At 43.5% G+C, this 17,662-nt stretch overlaps 1 protein-coding gene across 2 annotated transcripts in view; it reads left to right on the plus strand.

Annotated features, from left to right (window-relative positions):
- The first annotated feature begins 290 nt into the window (after positions 1-290).
- The window catches only part of dgkh (diacylglycerol kinase, eta), a 465,735-nt gene continuing 448,363 nt past the window's right edge, over positions 291-17,662 (plus strand). For both annotated transcript variants that reach the window (XM_067992509.1, XM_067992508.1), the window contains exons 1-2: positions 291-439; positions 9,020-9,193. In XM_067992509.1, the coding sequence (XP_067848610.1) occupies positions 389-439; positions 9,020-9,193 (225 nt within the window). In that variant the 5' untranslated portion in view covers positions 291-388. The remainder of the gene's footprint in view (positions 440-9,019; positions 9,194-17,662) is intronic.

Here is a 17,662-nt window from a genome sequence, read left to right on the forward strand (position 1 = left end):
ATCACCATTCTCGCTGGTAATGTGTTTAAAATGCTCACCCTTGTGTTCAAATCCCTCAGTCGCCTGCTCCAGCCCTCCGCCTCGGGACACGCTGCTACCTTAAAGGGGCGATTATCAATGCAAGTTTTTTTTTTGTTGTTGCTGCTGCCCAGGGAAAGCCTGGCTCCAGCGTTAACTGCGTCACCGTCAGCGTTTTGAAAGGTCCAGCTCCTTATTAGGAGTGACAGTGAATCACGTGGAGCCGACACAGGCGAATTCCCCGCAGCAGATAAGCGAAAGCTGGAGAGAAGGAAGAAGATAAGGCAAAGTGACTGGAGGGAGGAAGGGAGGGCACAAACTGCAACCACAGAGCGCTAGAGAGGAGCCCGCCGGGGTGGCTGAGCCGAGTATGGAGGAGTTCTATCACTCTTACAGCCGGAGCCCCGTCTGGGAAGAGATGGTGGGTAGTTTTGTTTATTTGCAATGCAGCGCTTTCCCTCACTTCGTCCGTCCGTCCTGTTTTTGTTGATGGCGAATGTGGGTAGTGACCTTTTTCGGTTTGCAAATTTAAAAGAAAAACAAATATATATTGTAACAAATAGCCAGTGCAATGGGCGAAGGGGTGAGATGCACTCGAAAGGGTGTGTGTGTGTGTGTTTTAAATGTCCTTAACGAACAGTATCGTTCTGGGATATAAATCATCTAATCTTCCAAATGGTTGGAAAGTTGGGTCTGACTTTTAACACTGAAATAGCGTCACTTAGCATAAAATGCAGGATATTATTGGGGGTGGAGGTGCCGATGCTGGGGAGATACAGGGCAGGCGGTGTTGTGTGTTAGAGGGGATACGACAGGGAAGCTGGAAGTTAAGACTGCACGCAGAAATTGACATGATATCATTGAAATTTGGGCCTGACTGGTGAAATTTTCACTGATCAGGTGGAGTGGGAATCAAGCCCAAGTGTTAGTTCATCAGCATCCGACAGAGGAGTTGAATTATTTCGAAAAATGCTTATGCAATGATTCTCTCATTCGTCCTTGGGCCAAAAGTTAACACAAACGGGTAACAGAATAAAACCATTTTGTCCTCGTTCGATCAATGTCTTTTAAAAAAAAAACGTAGAAGACGGGCACCTTTATCCCCTCCCCCGGTAGGTCTTCCACCAAGCCCTGACACACAAAACCCTTCCAATAAGTTAGTATCTGTTACAAATCTGCATGGATTCGAGAGGAAGAGAAAAATACTCTTGCTGTGAATTTTTTTTTGAAGTTCGTTCTTAAAGACATCAAACTACAGAGCCCCCCAAATACAGGGGCGTTCGGAACGACTGATTCCTTCCCATTAACGCACCGAAATCCCACTATGTCTGGCCATTTTTAAAACCAAATTGATGTGATTCAGATACCACCATCGCTTTGTATATGTGTGTGTGCGTTGATTTAAGATCAACGTTGTGATCTGGTTTCTTTTTTTAATTTCGGAATGATCCTGACGAGGTCAGTGCAGAGCTGGAGAATTCACCGTCGAGCACTGGACGATCCCATCTAAATGAAAATCTTACTTTCCAACAAGTTTTAGATCTGTATCTTTATTTTTAAACCTGTGTTTGAAACAGCTCATGATTTGTTCACAGGCAAAATGCTTATATCTTTCAATTTTCAAGAATAGGTGCCCCATATTTTGTGAAACAGACTGTTTCGTTTTAAATCCAATCTCGTACGGGGCAAGTATTTTCTCAGCTCATCCAGGTACCGTTTATGTGTGCAGTACGCCATAATTTAATTCTGATTGCGTTTTATCAGCTTCTAGTTGTGCAGACTTAAGTAAAACACAAATGCCGATGTGAGAAGGCTGAAGCGAATTCCATATCTGGATTCTTGTGCCTGGTACCAGTACAGGTCTCTGAATAAAACCGCCAGAGTGGATTTTCCTGAATCTTTTCGTTGATTTTTCAATATTTGTTCGGCATCTAATACACAAATGGACATCGACAATTACTGTAAATAAACTCTCGCCCTACTTTGTAGGTTGCAGTTAGAGCCGAAATGAAATGATTCTGGTCATTTTCCAAATCTACCCCCAAAAATCACTAGGTTTGGGGGGGTGGGGGGTGTCTGGATGACAGATATTAGCGTTCGAACGTGTAAATTTATATCAATTTTACTTTGTCTTCATCTTATATGTACGGCAGTTATTCTCATCGCAAAGATACACGGTGGCAATAAATATTCAGAGAAAAATTACAAATTCTAGATGAAGCTGGGGAATGAATTCGAACTTAGATCTCCAACTCCCCTCTCTCCAAGATCATTCTGAATCAAAATGCAATCTCTGACTTAAATACGGTAAAATAAGGTAGGTTTTCCGCTCTGATTTTCTTGGAAATTCGCCTCCCACAGTCAATAACCACAAATGTCACTGGGATCACCTTCAATGAACAATGTGGACATTGTTGACAGATTAAGATGCATGAAGGTACAGTAATGATAGCTTATCTTTCAGTCGGGACCAGTTGAACCGGCAGATGCGTGCGTTTTATTTTCTTTTCCCAATGGATGAGTGTCCCGCTGCTACCACTAGGATCTGCTAAAGAGAGTATTTCAGTCAACTTGGTGGTAGCTCTCTGAAGTGTGACGGTCAGTGTTTCTGTGTTCAGTGATTTCTCTCTCTCTCTCTCTGAGAATCAGTGTCCTGTTTTCGTGATTTCTCCCTGACAGTGTGGTTTTGGCGATTCTCTCTGACAGTCGGTGTGTGTTGGTGATTTATCTCTCTGCGCCTGTACTTTTCCTGATTTCTGTCTGGTAGTGTCGTTTAACTGATTTCTCTCTCTCTCTCTGACAGTGTGTTTTAGTGATTTATCTCTGCCCACGCGTTTTAGTAATCTCTGTGACGGTGCGTTTCAATAATTTCCATCTGTGACAATGTGTTTGTGGTGGTTTTCCTTTAATGATGTGGAGATGCCGGTGATGGACTGGGGTTGACAATTGTAAACAATTTTACAACACCAAGTTATAGTCCAGCAATTTTATTTTAAATTCACAAGCTTTCGGAGGCTTCCTCCTTCCTCAGGTGAACGATGTGGAAGGAGGAAGCCTCCGAAAGCTTGTGAATTTAAAATAAAATTGCTGGACTATAACTTGGTGTTGTAAAATTGTTTACAAGTTTTCCTTTAAGACATTGTGTGTTTTTGGTGTTTTCTTTCCATCTGACAGTGTGTCTGTCCAGTGATTCCCCTTTTATTTTGAAGGTAATAAATTCACTCTGGCATATGGTCAGTGATTGCTCTCTCTCCAAGAGTCAGTGTGTCTGTTTGTTGATCGCTCTCTCCGAGGGCCAGTCTTCATGTTTGGTGATCCCTATTTCTCCGAGGGTCAGTGTGTCTAGTTAGTGATTTTTCTCTTTCTGAAGATTCATGTGCTTGTTACAATAAATTATTTATGTTTGCCAGGTGGTGGTGTGCCTGTTGATATTCAATGTGTCTTGTTCAGTTACTTCTCTTCTCTTTTTTTAGTTAATGTATGTGGAAAGGCATCCAATAGTTTGTGTTGCTGGTGTGTAGGCTGTCAAGGCCGTTGTAGTTTGTCTTGCTCAGTATCAGTATGGTACAGACTCACAGCTGATGTGTGTGTCACCTTTGTGTGCATATTCTGTGTCTCATTCTCAAACTCAGCATGTCACTCACTCTCTGTCACTTTTACTGCCTCACACTTTTGCATCTCACTCTGTATCTGTCCCACTTGATATCTCTGACATTCTCTGTATGCATTGTACTCAGTATCTGTGTTTGTGCTCTGCTCTCATTCTCACTCTGTGTAACTCTGATGTGGAGATGCCGGGGCTGACAATTGTAAACAATTTTACAACACCAAGTTATAGTTCAACAATTTTATTTGAAATTCACAAGCTTTCGGAGGCTTCCTCCTTCCTCAGGTGAATGTTGTGTAACTCACTATCAGACCAACCAGTAACACTCCTCCCCCCCCCCCTCCCCACCTTGAAAGAGAATAAAATGGGGTCTGCTGGGGGTGAGTTGGGTCTAAGGTGATGAACCCGATAAGGGAAGATTTGAGCTGGCTCAACTCCCCCTGGTAGACTCAGTAATGGACCTGAATTATGGAGGTCTGCAGTGCTCTAGGTCACTGTTGAGAATTAACCAGCCAGTCTAGCTCATGAATTGTATCTGGAGAAGTAGACTTATCACTGGGGGCTGAGACTCCAGATAACCCTGTAAGCCAATGCTTGACGGTTAGGGTTGCCTTGGCTGGATGAGCAGCAGGAGGCTCATCAGTTCCCTATGCTGGTAAGTTTTGTGGGTTTAACTGGTTAAACCCAGCAGTGCCCATGTGCATACTTCGCAGTCTTGAGCCTTGGTTGTGGCCAAACTACCCTCAAGATCTCTGGATTTGGGTAAGTGGGATGTGTCGGGGACAGCGTGCACTCCATATTAGGCAAACAACAGACTTCTCAGCAGCTTGGTTTGGAGACTGTTCAATATGCGGATGGGTTACAGCGTGAATCAGACACCCAGCTAATAAAAACAAAACAATGCTCTGCTCTTACTCTGTGTGTGGGTGTTTCACAGTTGCTGTGCGGTTGTGCCTCTCGCACTCGCTTTCTGTCTCTCGGTGTAACTTTCAATGATACTTTGTGTCTTTGGGTCTGTCTTTCTCCCCCCCCCCCCCCCCTCCCAATGTGTCTGTCGGTGCCTCACACTCTGTCTCTCACACACTGCGTCTGTATTTCCCACTGTGGGCGTTTCATACTTGCTTTGTGTGTGTGTGTGTGTGACTCACTCTCTCTGTCCCACACACTGCTGATGGCCTGTCTTAGCAAATCCAATAGGTTTACACTCTGGTTTCAGCCAGCTGTGTCGTGAATCATAAGTGCTTGCATCAGTTTTGAGTGGTATAAAAACAGCTGGTCTGGCAGTGCCCATGTGAAGCTAAACCTCTATTTCCTCTCTTTCTAAGCCCCTCACAATCTGTTTGTATGCCTCTGTGTTTGCATGTATGAGCTTAACAATTGCATGACCGTGTTTGTGTGTGTGTGTCTCTCTCTCTCTGTGCTTCCATGTATGTATGTATGTTGCATGCTCTTTGTCTGTCTTACTCTTGGTGTCTGTGTAAGCGTTTTACTATATTAAAGGCGCTTTATAAATGTAAGTTGTTGTGCATGTGTCATGCATTCTTTCAGTGTCTCTGGAATTCCCTCCCTAAACCCCTCTACCTCTCCTCCTTTTAAGAAGCTCCTTAAAACCTACCTCGTTGACCAAACTTTTAGTCACCTGTCTTAATATCTCCTTATGTGGCTCGGTATCAAATTTTGTTTGAAAATCGCCCCTGTGCAGCATCTTGGGACATCTATTACGTTAAAGGCGCTACTTAAATGCAAGTTGTTGTTTCATGGTCTTTCTCCATGAGCTTTTCACTCAATATGTGTGTGTCTTTGTCTACAACGTCCTCCTCCAACACCTCTCCTCGATGTCCAATTCAGTGGATCTCCATTTGCTTGGTTCCACTCTTATTATCTGATTATAGCCAGAGCATCTCTATCAATGGCTTCACTTTCCACCTGCGCAGTGTCACCTCAGGACTCCCCCCAAGGATCCATCCTTAGCCCCCTCTTCCTCATCCACATTAGCTACATCATCTGCAATCAGGTTCCACATGTAAACTGACGCCACAAACCTCTACCTCTCCATCACCTCTCTTGACCCATCCTTTTCTTCTGTGCTGTCAGACTGCTTGTATTTCCTCCAACAAAACATAAGGAAAACTGAAGCCAATGTCTTTGGTCCCCCCACAAATTTCTTACACTCGCCACTAACTCAATCCTCCTCCCCTGCCATGTTCCAGGCTGAACTAGTTTGTTTGCAACCTCAGCTTCCTATTTGACCCCATATCCTTGCCATCACAAGAATTGCCTACTTCCACCTCCGTAATATCGCCCTGCTCCACTCCTGCCTCAGCCCAGCTGCTGCTGAAACCCTCATCCATAGCTTTGTCATTTACAGATTTGACTGTTCTAATGCTCTCTTGACCAGCCTCGCATCCTCTGCCCTTTGCAAACTTCAGCTCATCCAAAACTCTGTTACCCATGTCCTGTCTTGCTCACCCATCACTCCTGCTCTTGCTGACCTATACTGACAGTTGGGGGACTGGAAGTCAAATTTAAAATTCTCATCCTCATGTTTAAATTGTCCCATGTCCTTGCCCCTTCCTATCTCTGTAATCTTCTCCATTGCCACAACCTGCTTTTCCCCCCCTCCCCAAATTCTCTGTTCCTTTGACCCCAGTCTCTTGTGCATCCCCCACTACCTTGGCCCCACTATCGGTGGTCATGACTTTAGCTGCCTAGGTCCCATATGCTGGAATTCCCTCTCTAAACTCCACCATCTCTCCACCTTTCCTCATTTAAGATCCTCTTTAAAACCCACATCTGACAGCTTTTGGTCAACTCTCCTAATATCTCCTTCTTTGGCACAGTGTCCATTTTTTTCCTTATGCCTCTGTGAAGCCCCTCAGGATATTTTCTCCTACATTAAAGGTGATAAATGCAAATGATAGTATGTATGCCTCTATGTATCTTCTCTCTTTGTGTGTAGCTCTCATTCTGTACCACTTGCTCATGTCTTTTTTTCCATTATTGTGTGTAACAGTACCTCTTATTATCAATCTCACTCTGCCTGTGTGTCTATTTCAGTGGATATCATTCTATCTGTTCAAGTGTGTGCTTCTCACACTGTGCCTCTGTAAATTTATCTGTGTAATTTGTGCCTTCAGCTGCCTAGGCCCTAAGCTCTAGAATTCTCTCCCTAAACCTCTCTGCCTTTCTCTCCTTTTTAAGTCACTCCTTAAAACCTACCTCTTTGACCAAGCTTCCTAATATCTCATTACGTGGCTTGGTGTCAAACTTTGTCTGATAACACTCCTGTGAAGTGCCTTGGGATGTTTTTACTACGTTAAAGGCACCATGTAATTGCAAGTTGTTGTGTGTCTCTCAGTTGATCCCTGTGTCTCTCTGTTCCATTGTCTATGCCTCTTTCTGTCTCTGTCTCTCCAGTTCTCACTTTCTGGGTTTCGTCTCTCTATGCCTGTGTGTGTTTGTGTGTGTGTACGTACGTGTTTCAGTCTCTCTCAACCTCCCTTTGTGCTTGTATGGTTCTTTGTCTATGTGTATAGGTGTCTGTCCTTGTGTTTATCTCTTTCCCTCCCAACATTTGTGTCTGCTTCTTTCAGCCTCTGAGTGCCTCTCGGCCTCTGCCTTTCAGTCTCTATCTCTGTACATCAGCCTCTGCCTCTCTTTGTATTTTAGACTCTGTCTGTCTGTCTCTTTTTCAAATGTGTTCTCATCAGTGAGAATGGTGATTTAAAAAAAAATCTCTACCTACCCATAATCCAAATTAAAAAGTGCAAAGAAGATCTTAAAATATGTACAGCAACTCAAATGTCGTTATTTTAGTCCAGTTTCTAATCCATTAATCTACACCAATTGTCTCTTTTTTAGTCTTTCTTTTCAGACTCTTTCAGCCTATTTCTCAGTCTCTGTCTCTTGCTGTGTCTGTCAGTCTCTTTTTCTGTCTTTTGTGTGTGTCTCTCTATCTTTTTGTCTTTTTCAGTCTGTCAATTTCTCTGCCTTGTGTTTTAGTCTCTCTCTTTCAGTCTCTATATGTCAGTTTCTTTGCATCTGTGTATGTGTCTGTCATTCTGTGTCTCTCTCACTCTGTCAAAGGCTGTGTGCATCAGTCTTACGCTCTCTGCACCTCTTTTTCTCTGATTGTTTTGCTCTTGGTGTTTGTTTGTCTACCTGTTTCTCTATACCTTCTTCAGTCTCTATCTCTGGAAAATTCTATGCCTCTTTCAGTTTCTTTCTGTCAGTCTCTCTCTCTTCCCCGCCCCACCCCAGCAGTATGTCTCTAACTTTCTCTGTGCCTTTGCGTGTTTGTGTCTATCTCCTCTCTTACACACTATCTGTGCCCGTCTGTGTGATTTTGTTTCTCTTTCTCTGTGTGTACCTCTGTTTGTGTTTGCCTCAGCATTTGTGCCATTGTTTTAATGTCACTTCTGTGAAGTGGCTTGGGATGTTTTTCTGCATTAAAGGTGCTGGATAAATGCAAGTTGTTGTCTGTTTCTTCCCTCTGTCAGTTTTTCTGTACATGTTTTTTCTGTCTCTATCTCTGTACATATCTCTCTTTTGTCTGTTTATGCATGCCCCTCTGCATCTGTCTCTCTCCCTGGTTTGCTCCTCTTAGTCTGTGTTTTTCTGTCTCTGGATGTATTTCTCTTCATCTGATTCTAACCGTGCCTGTCTTGCAGCAGCTCTGTGCTTCTGAGTTTTCCCTTGTTTTGCTTTTCTTTGTTTTTCTCTTTCTCCCAATTAGTCTCAGTGCTGCTCTGATCCTCAGTTGTGTGTCTCCCCATCTTCCTGAACTTCTCTGATACTCCTGTTTCTTTTTTTATTTTTCTCTTTCTGTATCTATGTTTATCTCTTCCTTTGCCTGTAAGTCTTTCTCCATTTCTCTCTGCCCCTGTCTTTCTTTTTGTTAATCTGTTTATTTTTCTCTCCTCCCTGTTTACATCTTTATCCCATTCTCTATTTATCTCTTCCTGTTTAGCTCTCATTGTTTATCTTTTCCTCTTTCTTTCTTTCTCTTTGTTTAACTTTGTGTCGTTGTCTCTCCCTCTTTCTGTTTATCTCTCTATGTCTGACTGAATCTCTCTCGCTCTGTTTGTGTCTGTTTCTCTCTATTTATCTCTCTGTTTGTCTGTTTATCTCTCTCTCTGTTTGTTTGTCTGTTTATCTCTCTATCTGTTTCCCTCTGTTTCTCTCTGTCTGTGTTTATCTCTCTCTCTCTCTGTTTATCTGTCTCTCTCTCTCTCTCTCTGTCTGACTGACTGCCTGTCTCTGAACTTTCTGTCTCACTCTTGCCCAGAGTCCGGCAGGAACATGGCGGCAAAGCCCGGAGGCGCCGCTCCGCGCTGGGCTGGCGCTGACAGGAAAACGGCTCACCCTCACGCCAAATCTTTCATCTGCCTGCAGGAATCGGAAAAGGCGGCTGGGGCAATGGCGGGACTGGGGCCCGGGGCTCAACACCAGCCGCACGGAGCCGGGCCGGGAGCGGCCGGGGACGAGTCCTCGGACAGCGATGGAGAGCACGAAGGGCCGCAGAAACTCATCAGGAAAGTGTCCACCTCCGGGCAGATCAGGAGCAAGGTAAGGTGCGGGGCTGGGCGTGGGGACGGGGATGAGGGGCTGGGCTGGCTGGGTCCGGGTCCAGGCCCCAACTCTGCCGTCCGTTGCTAGGCTTGGTTGCTAGGGAGCGGCTCGATGGAGCCCCGCCGTCCCCATGGCAGCGGGAGTAAAGCAGAGCCAGGGCCAGGCAGCTCAGTGCAGGAGGCTGGGTCACTGCCAATCCGGCAACTTAAAGGCAAATGTACCTCAGGCTGACGGTCCATAAAAGGGGAGGTTCTAGTCTTGGACATAATCATTTTAAATTTTTTGAAGAAAGTTGGCAATCTGAAGATGCTAGAAACACACTGCAGGTCAGTCATGACTTCTTGGCTGGTGACTAATGTTGGGCACCCTGTTTCTTTTTGGCACCGGCCGATGGCATTTGGGTGAAGTTGGGTGTCACTAAAGGTCCAAGCTACAAGTTCAGGGTCAGTGGAAATTTTAAAAATAAGTTATGGAATTGGGGGTCGATGAATTTGAGGGTGCTGGTGTGCCCAGCGTAAAGGACAATGTGTGTGTGTGTGTGTGTGTGTGTTTGCTGTACAAAAGGTATTTGTTGCATTCCAGTTGTGAATACCTAATGAATTTGAGGTTTTGTGCTGCAAAAATCATGGCATATTTTAGTCAATCTCCCGGATGGTCAAATGTAGTCTTCAGGTGATGTGGGATTAGAGGCTGAGATTTTTTTTATATATTCCTTCATGGAATGTGGGCATCGCTGGCAAGGCCAGCATTTATTGGCCATCCCTAATTGCCCTTGAGAAGGTGGAGGTGAGCTGCCACCTTGAACCGCTGCAGTTCGTGCGGTGAAGGTTCTCCCACAGTGCTGTTAGGTGGGGAGTTCCAGGATTTTGACCCAGCGACGATGAAGGAACGGCGATATATTTCCAAGTCGGGATGGTGTGTGACTTGGAGGGGCACGTGCAGGTGGTGTTGTTCCCATGTGCCTGCTGCCCTTGTCCTTCTAGGTGGTAGAGGTCGTGGGTTTGGGAGGTGCTGTCGAAGAAGCCTTGGCGATTTGTTGCAGTGCATCCTGTAGATGGTACACACTGCAGCCACGGTGCGCCGGTGGTGGAGGGAGTGAATGTTTAAGGTGGTGGATGGGGTACTAATCAAGCAGGCTGCTTTGTCCTGGATGGTGTTGAGCTTTTTGTGTTGTTGGAGCTGCACTTATTCCAGGCAAGTGGAGAGTATTCCATCACACTCCTGACTAGTGCCTTGTAGATGTTGGAAAGGCTTTGGGGAGTCAGGAGGTGAGTCATTCGCCAGAGAATACCCAGCCTCTAACCTGCTCTTGTAGCCATAGTATCTATATGGCTGGTCCAGTTAAGTTTCTGGTCAGTGGTGACCCTCAGGATGTTGATGGGGGATTTGGTGATGGTAATGCTGTTGAATGTCAAGGGGAGGCAGTTAGACTCACTTTTATTGGAGATGACCAATTTGACCAAAGTGCAGATATGTCAGTCACTGTTTTCAAGTTATTCCTGTCCTTATTTTATATTTCCATTATACCTTCCTCCTGTCCTCATTTATAATGGAAACTGCCTATGTAAACTTGTCACAGTGTAGTTACACCCTCCTAACACTGGTGGCACTGCAGCACTTCCAATGGGGCGGGGGTGTAATTCTGTGTGACCAGTTAACGTTGGAAGTTTACATTATAAATGTGAAGAGGAATTTATAATGGAAAAGGTTAACAGGAAGTGCGCGCAAGTATAAGACTTAATATCATATGATATATCATATGATTTAGAATGTGAAATTTTTAGGGGTACCATTTTCAGCAAAAGTGTATGGCAAAGCTTTTTCATTTGTTTACAAACACTAATTCAAATTACTTCCACACACACTATTGCATTACTTGCACGTGGCATTCTTGTGATGAAAATGATATTTTTTTCATATTAATGACTTGGATTTGGGTATACAGGGCACAATTTCAAAATTTGCAGATGACTCAAAACTCGGAAGGGTAGTAAACAGTGAGGAGGATAGTAATAGACTTCAAGAGGACAGAGACAGGCTGGTGGAATGGGCAAACACATGGCAGATGAAATTTAACAGAGAAGTACGAAGTGATATATTTTGGCAGGAAGAACGAGGAGACGCAATATAAACTAAACGGTACAATTCTAAAGAGGGTGCAGGAACAGAGAGACCTGGGGGTACATGTGCACAAATCTTTTGAAGGTGGCAGGACAGGTTAAGAAAGCTGCTAAGAAAGCATAAGGAATCCTGGGCTTTATAAATAGAGGCATAAGAGTACAAAAGCAAGGAAGTTATGTTGAACCTTTTATAAAACACTGTTTCGGCCACAGCTGGAGTATTGTGTCCAATTCTGGGCACTGCACTTTAGGAAGGATGTGACTGCCTTAGAGAGGGCGCAGAAAAGATATACCAGAATGGTTCCAGGGGCGAGGGACTTTAGTTACATGGATAGACTGGAGAAGCTGGGGTTGTTCTCCTTAGGGCAGCGAAGGTTGAGAGGAGATTTGATAGACATGTTCAAAATCATGAGGGGTTTAGATAAAGTAAATAAAGAGTAACTGTTCCCATTGGCGGAAAGGTTGAGAACCAGAGGACACAGATTTAAGGTGATTGGCAAAAGAACCAAAGGCGACATGAGGAAAAACTTTTTTACGCTGCGAGCACTTATGACCTGGAATGTGCTGCCTGAAAGGGTGGTGGAAGCAGATTTAATCGTGGCTTTGAAAAAGGAGTTGGGTAAATACTTGAAAGGAAAAAATTTGCAGGGCTGTGAAAAAAGAGCAGGGGAATGGGACGAACTTGATTGCTCTCACAAAGAGCCGGCATGGGCTGAATGGCCTCCTTCTGTGCTGTGACCATTCTATGATTCTATAATGAATGGCTATTCCTTCCCAAATAAAAACAACTTTGCCATTTTCCTTGAAAATTATTTTTACTATAATTCAAATCTCAATGTGCCGTGTATTAATATAAACTGTTGAATCAAGTTTTAACCAGCTAAATTGCACAGGGCTTCTTTAAGGCTATAGGACGAGCACACAAAACCCAGTTAGGCTGATGTGAAGTGGCTCAAAAGCTCTAATTTGTACACAGCCTATGCTTCTACTTTCTTTCGAATCCTTTAAACAAAAGGTCGAAACATTAGCTCAGGAACCAACAGTATTTTATTTTTATTAATAGATTTCCTGTGACATTGCCCATAGGGAGTCCTGACATGGGCTGAGGAGTGGAGAAATAGTGTTGGGAATGCACAATGAGGAGATGAGTGGAGCAGTTGATCGAAGTGGGGGCTGGTGCACGGTCAGGTGTATGCAGACTTTGCCCGTGACCAAAGTAAGAGGCTTTGAAACATGATGGATGTGGGCTGGTTGCAAGACTTTTACATAGTATCTCCTCAGGTCTGATAGGGTATTTGAAGTGTTTGGGTATAAAGAAGTAATGAGTGAGAAATTTCAGATCTTGCGAGTCTTGAGCTGAATGATATTTCCAGGGTTGGTTGTATAAGAAGTTATTGAAATTAGGTTGTTGCATCAAATTGGAAAAAGCAGCATGACCAGGTGTTTACCGTTCTTCCTTCTTTCCTTAACATTGACCTGTGCTGTGGTTCAAAATAAGATTGCAGTTAAACTTTGTTCGCTGCAGTGGAGACACTTTTATCTAAGTTCAAGATGTATCCTGTTCATGAAATGTTTGTAGCTGTTTCAAAATATATATAATTTTGAATCCCATGTGGTTAATCGGCTTTAATTTGTGAACCACTGAATAAGGGTTTATTTAAAATTAGATGAATGTGTGGTTGTTTTCCCTTCAGAATACCCTTCCTGAGAAAACAGGAAAAGGCCACTGAGTAGTGTGTGTACCATGTTGGAAGTAGCCCTTTCCATGGTGTGCTGAAGGCATTTAGAACCACTATTTTCTTTAAAAAAAAATATCATGTTGTGGAACGAAATGCTGTTTGAAAGTTTTGCTGTCCCATTAGTTTGTACTACATACTCTGGTGCATTGTTTAATCTGAAGATGTCCGCATTAAACATATGTCTTTTATGAGAAATACAATCAAATGAATTTACAATAGCAAGAGGTTATCCATCTTAATACAGTGAAGATGAAACATTCTAGAAGTAAAGGGAATTAGGGGTTACGGGGAGCGGGCAGGAAATTGGACATGAATTTAGATTTGAGGTTAGGATCAGATCGGCCACGATCTTATTGAATGGCGGAGCAGGCTCGAGGGGCCGATTGGCCTACTCCTGCTCCTATTTCTTATGTTCTTATTCTAATATGAATGTTTTAGTCCAATTTTGGTATTTTATTGCAGGGTATCAAAGTTGTCTCTTTGTGGGCTGTACAAGTGTTTGCCATGGAGGCTTGCAGAACACAGGGACACTTTAAATCCCCGATCTCATTAGTTCCCATATATCCCAAATTGCTGATTGTAAGAAATCTTGGTGTTCTGATTTTTAGAATCATAGAAAATTTATGGCACAGAAGGAGGCCATTCAGCCCACCCTGTCCACGCCGGCTGAAAATGAACCACCCAGCCTAATCCCACTTTCCAGCACTTGGTCCATAGCCTTGTAGGTCACGGCACTTCAGGTGCACATCCAGGTACTTTTTAAATGAGTTGAGGGTTTCTGCTTCTACCACCCTTTCAGGCAGTGAGTTCCAGACCCCCACCACCCTCCGGGTAAAAACATTTCTCCTCAGCTCTCCTCTAATCCTTCTACCAGTCACTTTAAATCTATGCCCCCGGTTATTGACCCCTCTGCTAAGGGAAATAGTCCTTCCTATCCACTCTATCTAGGCTCCTCATAATTTTGTACACCTCAATGAAATCACCCCTCAGCCTCTTCTGTTCCAAAGAGAACAATCCCAGCCTATACAATCATTTCTCATAGCTAAAATTCTCCAGTCCTGGCAACATCCTCGTAAATCTCCCCTGTACCCCCTCTCTCGTGCAATTATATCCTTCCTGTAATGTGGTGACCAGAACTGAACACAGTCAAGCTTTGGCCTAACTAGTGTTTTATACAGTTCCAGCATAACATCTCTGCTTTTATATTCTATGCCTCGGCTAATAAAGGAAAGCATTCCATATGCCTTCTTAACCACCTTATCTACGTGTCCTGCTACCTTCAGGGATCTGTGGACATGCACTCCAAGGTCCCTCACTTCCTCTACACCTAAATTTAGGATTTATCCACCAAATACATGGAATTTGCATCACAGAATCAGGCCATTCTGCTCTGCAGGTGTTCATGCTCCACACGAGCCTCCTCCCGCCCTACTTCATCTCACCCTATCAACATATCCTTCCATTCCTTTCTCCATCATGTACTTATCTAGCTTCCCCTTAAATGCATCTATGCTATTCGTCTCAACCACTCCATGTGGTAGTGAGTTCCACATTCTCACCACTCTCTGGGTAAAGAAATTTCTCCTGAATTCCTTATTAAGTAACACCAATGAGACAACAGCCCAAAAACAGTCCTTTCCAAACCTCCAGGCTCACAAAATCCAAACAGGACACAGAGATTTTGAAATATACTCGCAAATAGGCTTGAGTTGCCTGCACTTCGAGGGCTGCATTGCTGGGGCTCGGGTCACAGGTTGGACAACAGCCGGCTCCACTGAATTTAAATAATGCTAAAATACAGTAGAAACTATTGAGTGGCTTAATCCGATCTTGTACTAAAGGACAATTTTATAAAGGTCAATTAACTGATTAATATCGAGCTCTTGACAATGTAAAATGCAATGCTATGGGATCCTGTAATTTTATTTCTATATAGAGGAGTACTTTATTTCTAAATAGAGGAGGTGGATAAAAGAAAAGGGTTTGAAGGGATATGGGAATAGGGTGGGCTAATGTGATCAGAATTATTTGTTTGTGTGGAGGGTAAATGCCGACACAGACTGGTCGGGCCGAATGGCCTGTCTCTGAGTTGTAACTTCTATGTTTCTCTACTTATGTAAATTTCTAGATTTCAGCTGCAATTATGAGTTATTATTTAAAATCTTATCTGTAAAACGGTCTTTTTTCTTGTAACCCATTATTTTAATGAACACTTTTTTGACACATAAACAGACAATAATCGTGAGTTTTTGCAGTTTTAAAGCACACAGCTGCTGGAGAGGGAGTACCATAAAGTAATCATTACCATGGAAACTAAAACCTGTTATAAAAGTAAAATATTTCGGTTAGATAACACACATTTAGAAATGTCATTTTTTTTAAAAAAAAGGAAATGAAACCACTGAAAAACATTGCTCCTTTTAAAGATTGTTGTAAGAAGTCGAGCCATAATTCACAGCCTGTGAAGGTCTTTGGGCACTTGTCTCAAGAGGATGATATTTATTCACGAGCTTGCACGAGAAGCAGTTGTGTTGTTCAAGTATTGTAGACCATTCCAATGCCTGTTGTATAACTATCAAGTCTCCTGTGGCATTGCTCATATTGAGTCTGAGGATAGGCTGTTTCATAACAATGGGGGTACAACTAATCGAGTATGGGGAGAATGTCACATGAAATAGATCTGACACTTGCAGGAAATGTACGATATATGCAACTATTACATTGCTCACAGTGACTCAGGATATGGTAAAGTTTAACATCTGGGGTGTGACGACGCAAGGGTGTTGTTTCAAAGAAGTGCGCACACTATGCACAAGAATTTTAATATATTACAGATGAAGCCCAATATCCAATTCATTAACTCCAGTAAACTCGACATGTTAATTGTTAAACCATGTAGAGAGTTCCTGTTCAGCTATAGTAAGCGATCATAGTAGAGAAGAGTTGTATCTGATCCATTTATATATTAATCATACTGAGTCCACCCATCTGTCACTGTTCTGCAATCTGTTAATAAAACACAGTGGATTTCTTTTCAAATGTTTGGGTTGCAGAGATTGTCTGTGCTGTTAAAGCCAAACCCAAGGTGGTTAATTATTAGGTACAGTGATCTAGGAACAGGCTGATCTAATCCCAGCCCTGGCACTGTCCCAGCCTTTGCCTCAGCTGTCTCCGTCCGGCTGGTAGCCACCTTTTGAATAAGTAAGTGATCTCACATGCTCTCTGACTTGGCTTTCTGCTGTCCAAAACCACCTTGAATGAATCAGTAGTTAGCATGATAACAAGGAGCAACAGAAAATAACCACTGCACGATGGAGTGCTCCCTGGCTTCAGACACCTCCAGGGAGCTGGTAAATGTATGTACAGTATTAATTGTCATCAGATTGTCTCTCGTATTTTAAGAAGGGCAAATTTTATTTTGTTCTCTTAGCAATGCAAAAGGTTTATTTTCAAGTTTAGAAACCAATAGATGCTAATGAATAACAACAAACCTGAACTTCGATAACACCTTTTAATGGAGTGAACTTCCCAAGGCTCTTCCCAGAGGCAAAAATGCACACCAAGCAGTAGTAGGAGAATAATTAGTGGAGGTGGCAGGAGGCATGGACAAAATTATAGGTTTTGAATAGACTTTTGAAGGTGTGGAACAAGGTGGCAAGGTGGAGAGGTTTAGAGTGAGAGTTCTGGTTTTTGGTCAAAGTAGTTCAAGGCTGTGCTACCAATGGTAGAATATGGGGGTGTGGGGATGCGGGAAGGGGTTGAATGCAGAATAAAGCCAGAGTAGGAATATTGGCGGGCGTATGCTGGCACATAGAACTGGAGGCTGCTGCGGAGATTGAGCGGGGCAAGGCGTGATGGACTTGGAAACAAAGATGAGTATTTTGAATTCAGCTTGTTGGGGCATGGGGAGGCAATGGGGGCCATCAAGTATGGGAGTGATAGGATGGGTTAGGATGTGCACAATAGAAATCTATGAAGGATGCAGCATGTGAGCCTGGTGAAGAGAACATTGAAAAAGTCAGGCCTGGTGATGACCGTGTGAATGAGGATTTCAACCCCGATTGGGTGGACGTGGAGAAGACGTTTTCACTTGTGGAAACTCGGGGCCATAAATATAAGATAGTCACTAATAAATCAATAAGGAATTCAATAAGGAATTCTTTACTCAAAGTGGTGAGAGTGTGGTTGATTCTTAATTGCCCTCTGCAATGGCCCAGCAAGCCACTCTGTTGTGAAATCTCGCTTTAAAAAAAAAGTCATAAGAATAAAACCGGACGGACCACCTGGCATCGGACCACTAGGCACCGGACACAACAAAGGCAAACCAAGCCCGGTCGACCCTGCAAAGTCCTCCTCACGAACATCTGGGGACTTGTGCCAAAATTTGGAGAGCTGTCCCACATACTAGTCAAACAATAGCCTGATACAGCCATACTCACAGAATCAGCCAAAGTCCCAGACTCTTCCATCACCATCCCTGGGTATGTCCTGTCCCACCGGCAGGACAGACCGACCAGAGGTGGCAGTACAGTGATATACAGTCAAGAGGGAGTGGCCCTGGGAGTTTCAACATTGACTCTGGACCCCATGAAATCTCATGGCATCAG

Source organism: Heptranchias perlo, chromosome 11, assembly GCF_035084215.1.
Source record: "Heptranchias perlo isolate sHepPer1 chromosome 11, sHepPer1.hap1, whole genome shotgun sequence".
Taxonomy (NCBI): Eukaryota; Metazoa; Chordata; class Chondrichthyes; order Hexanchiformes; family Hexanchidae; genus Heptranchias; species Heptranchias perlo.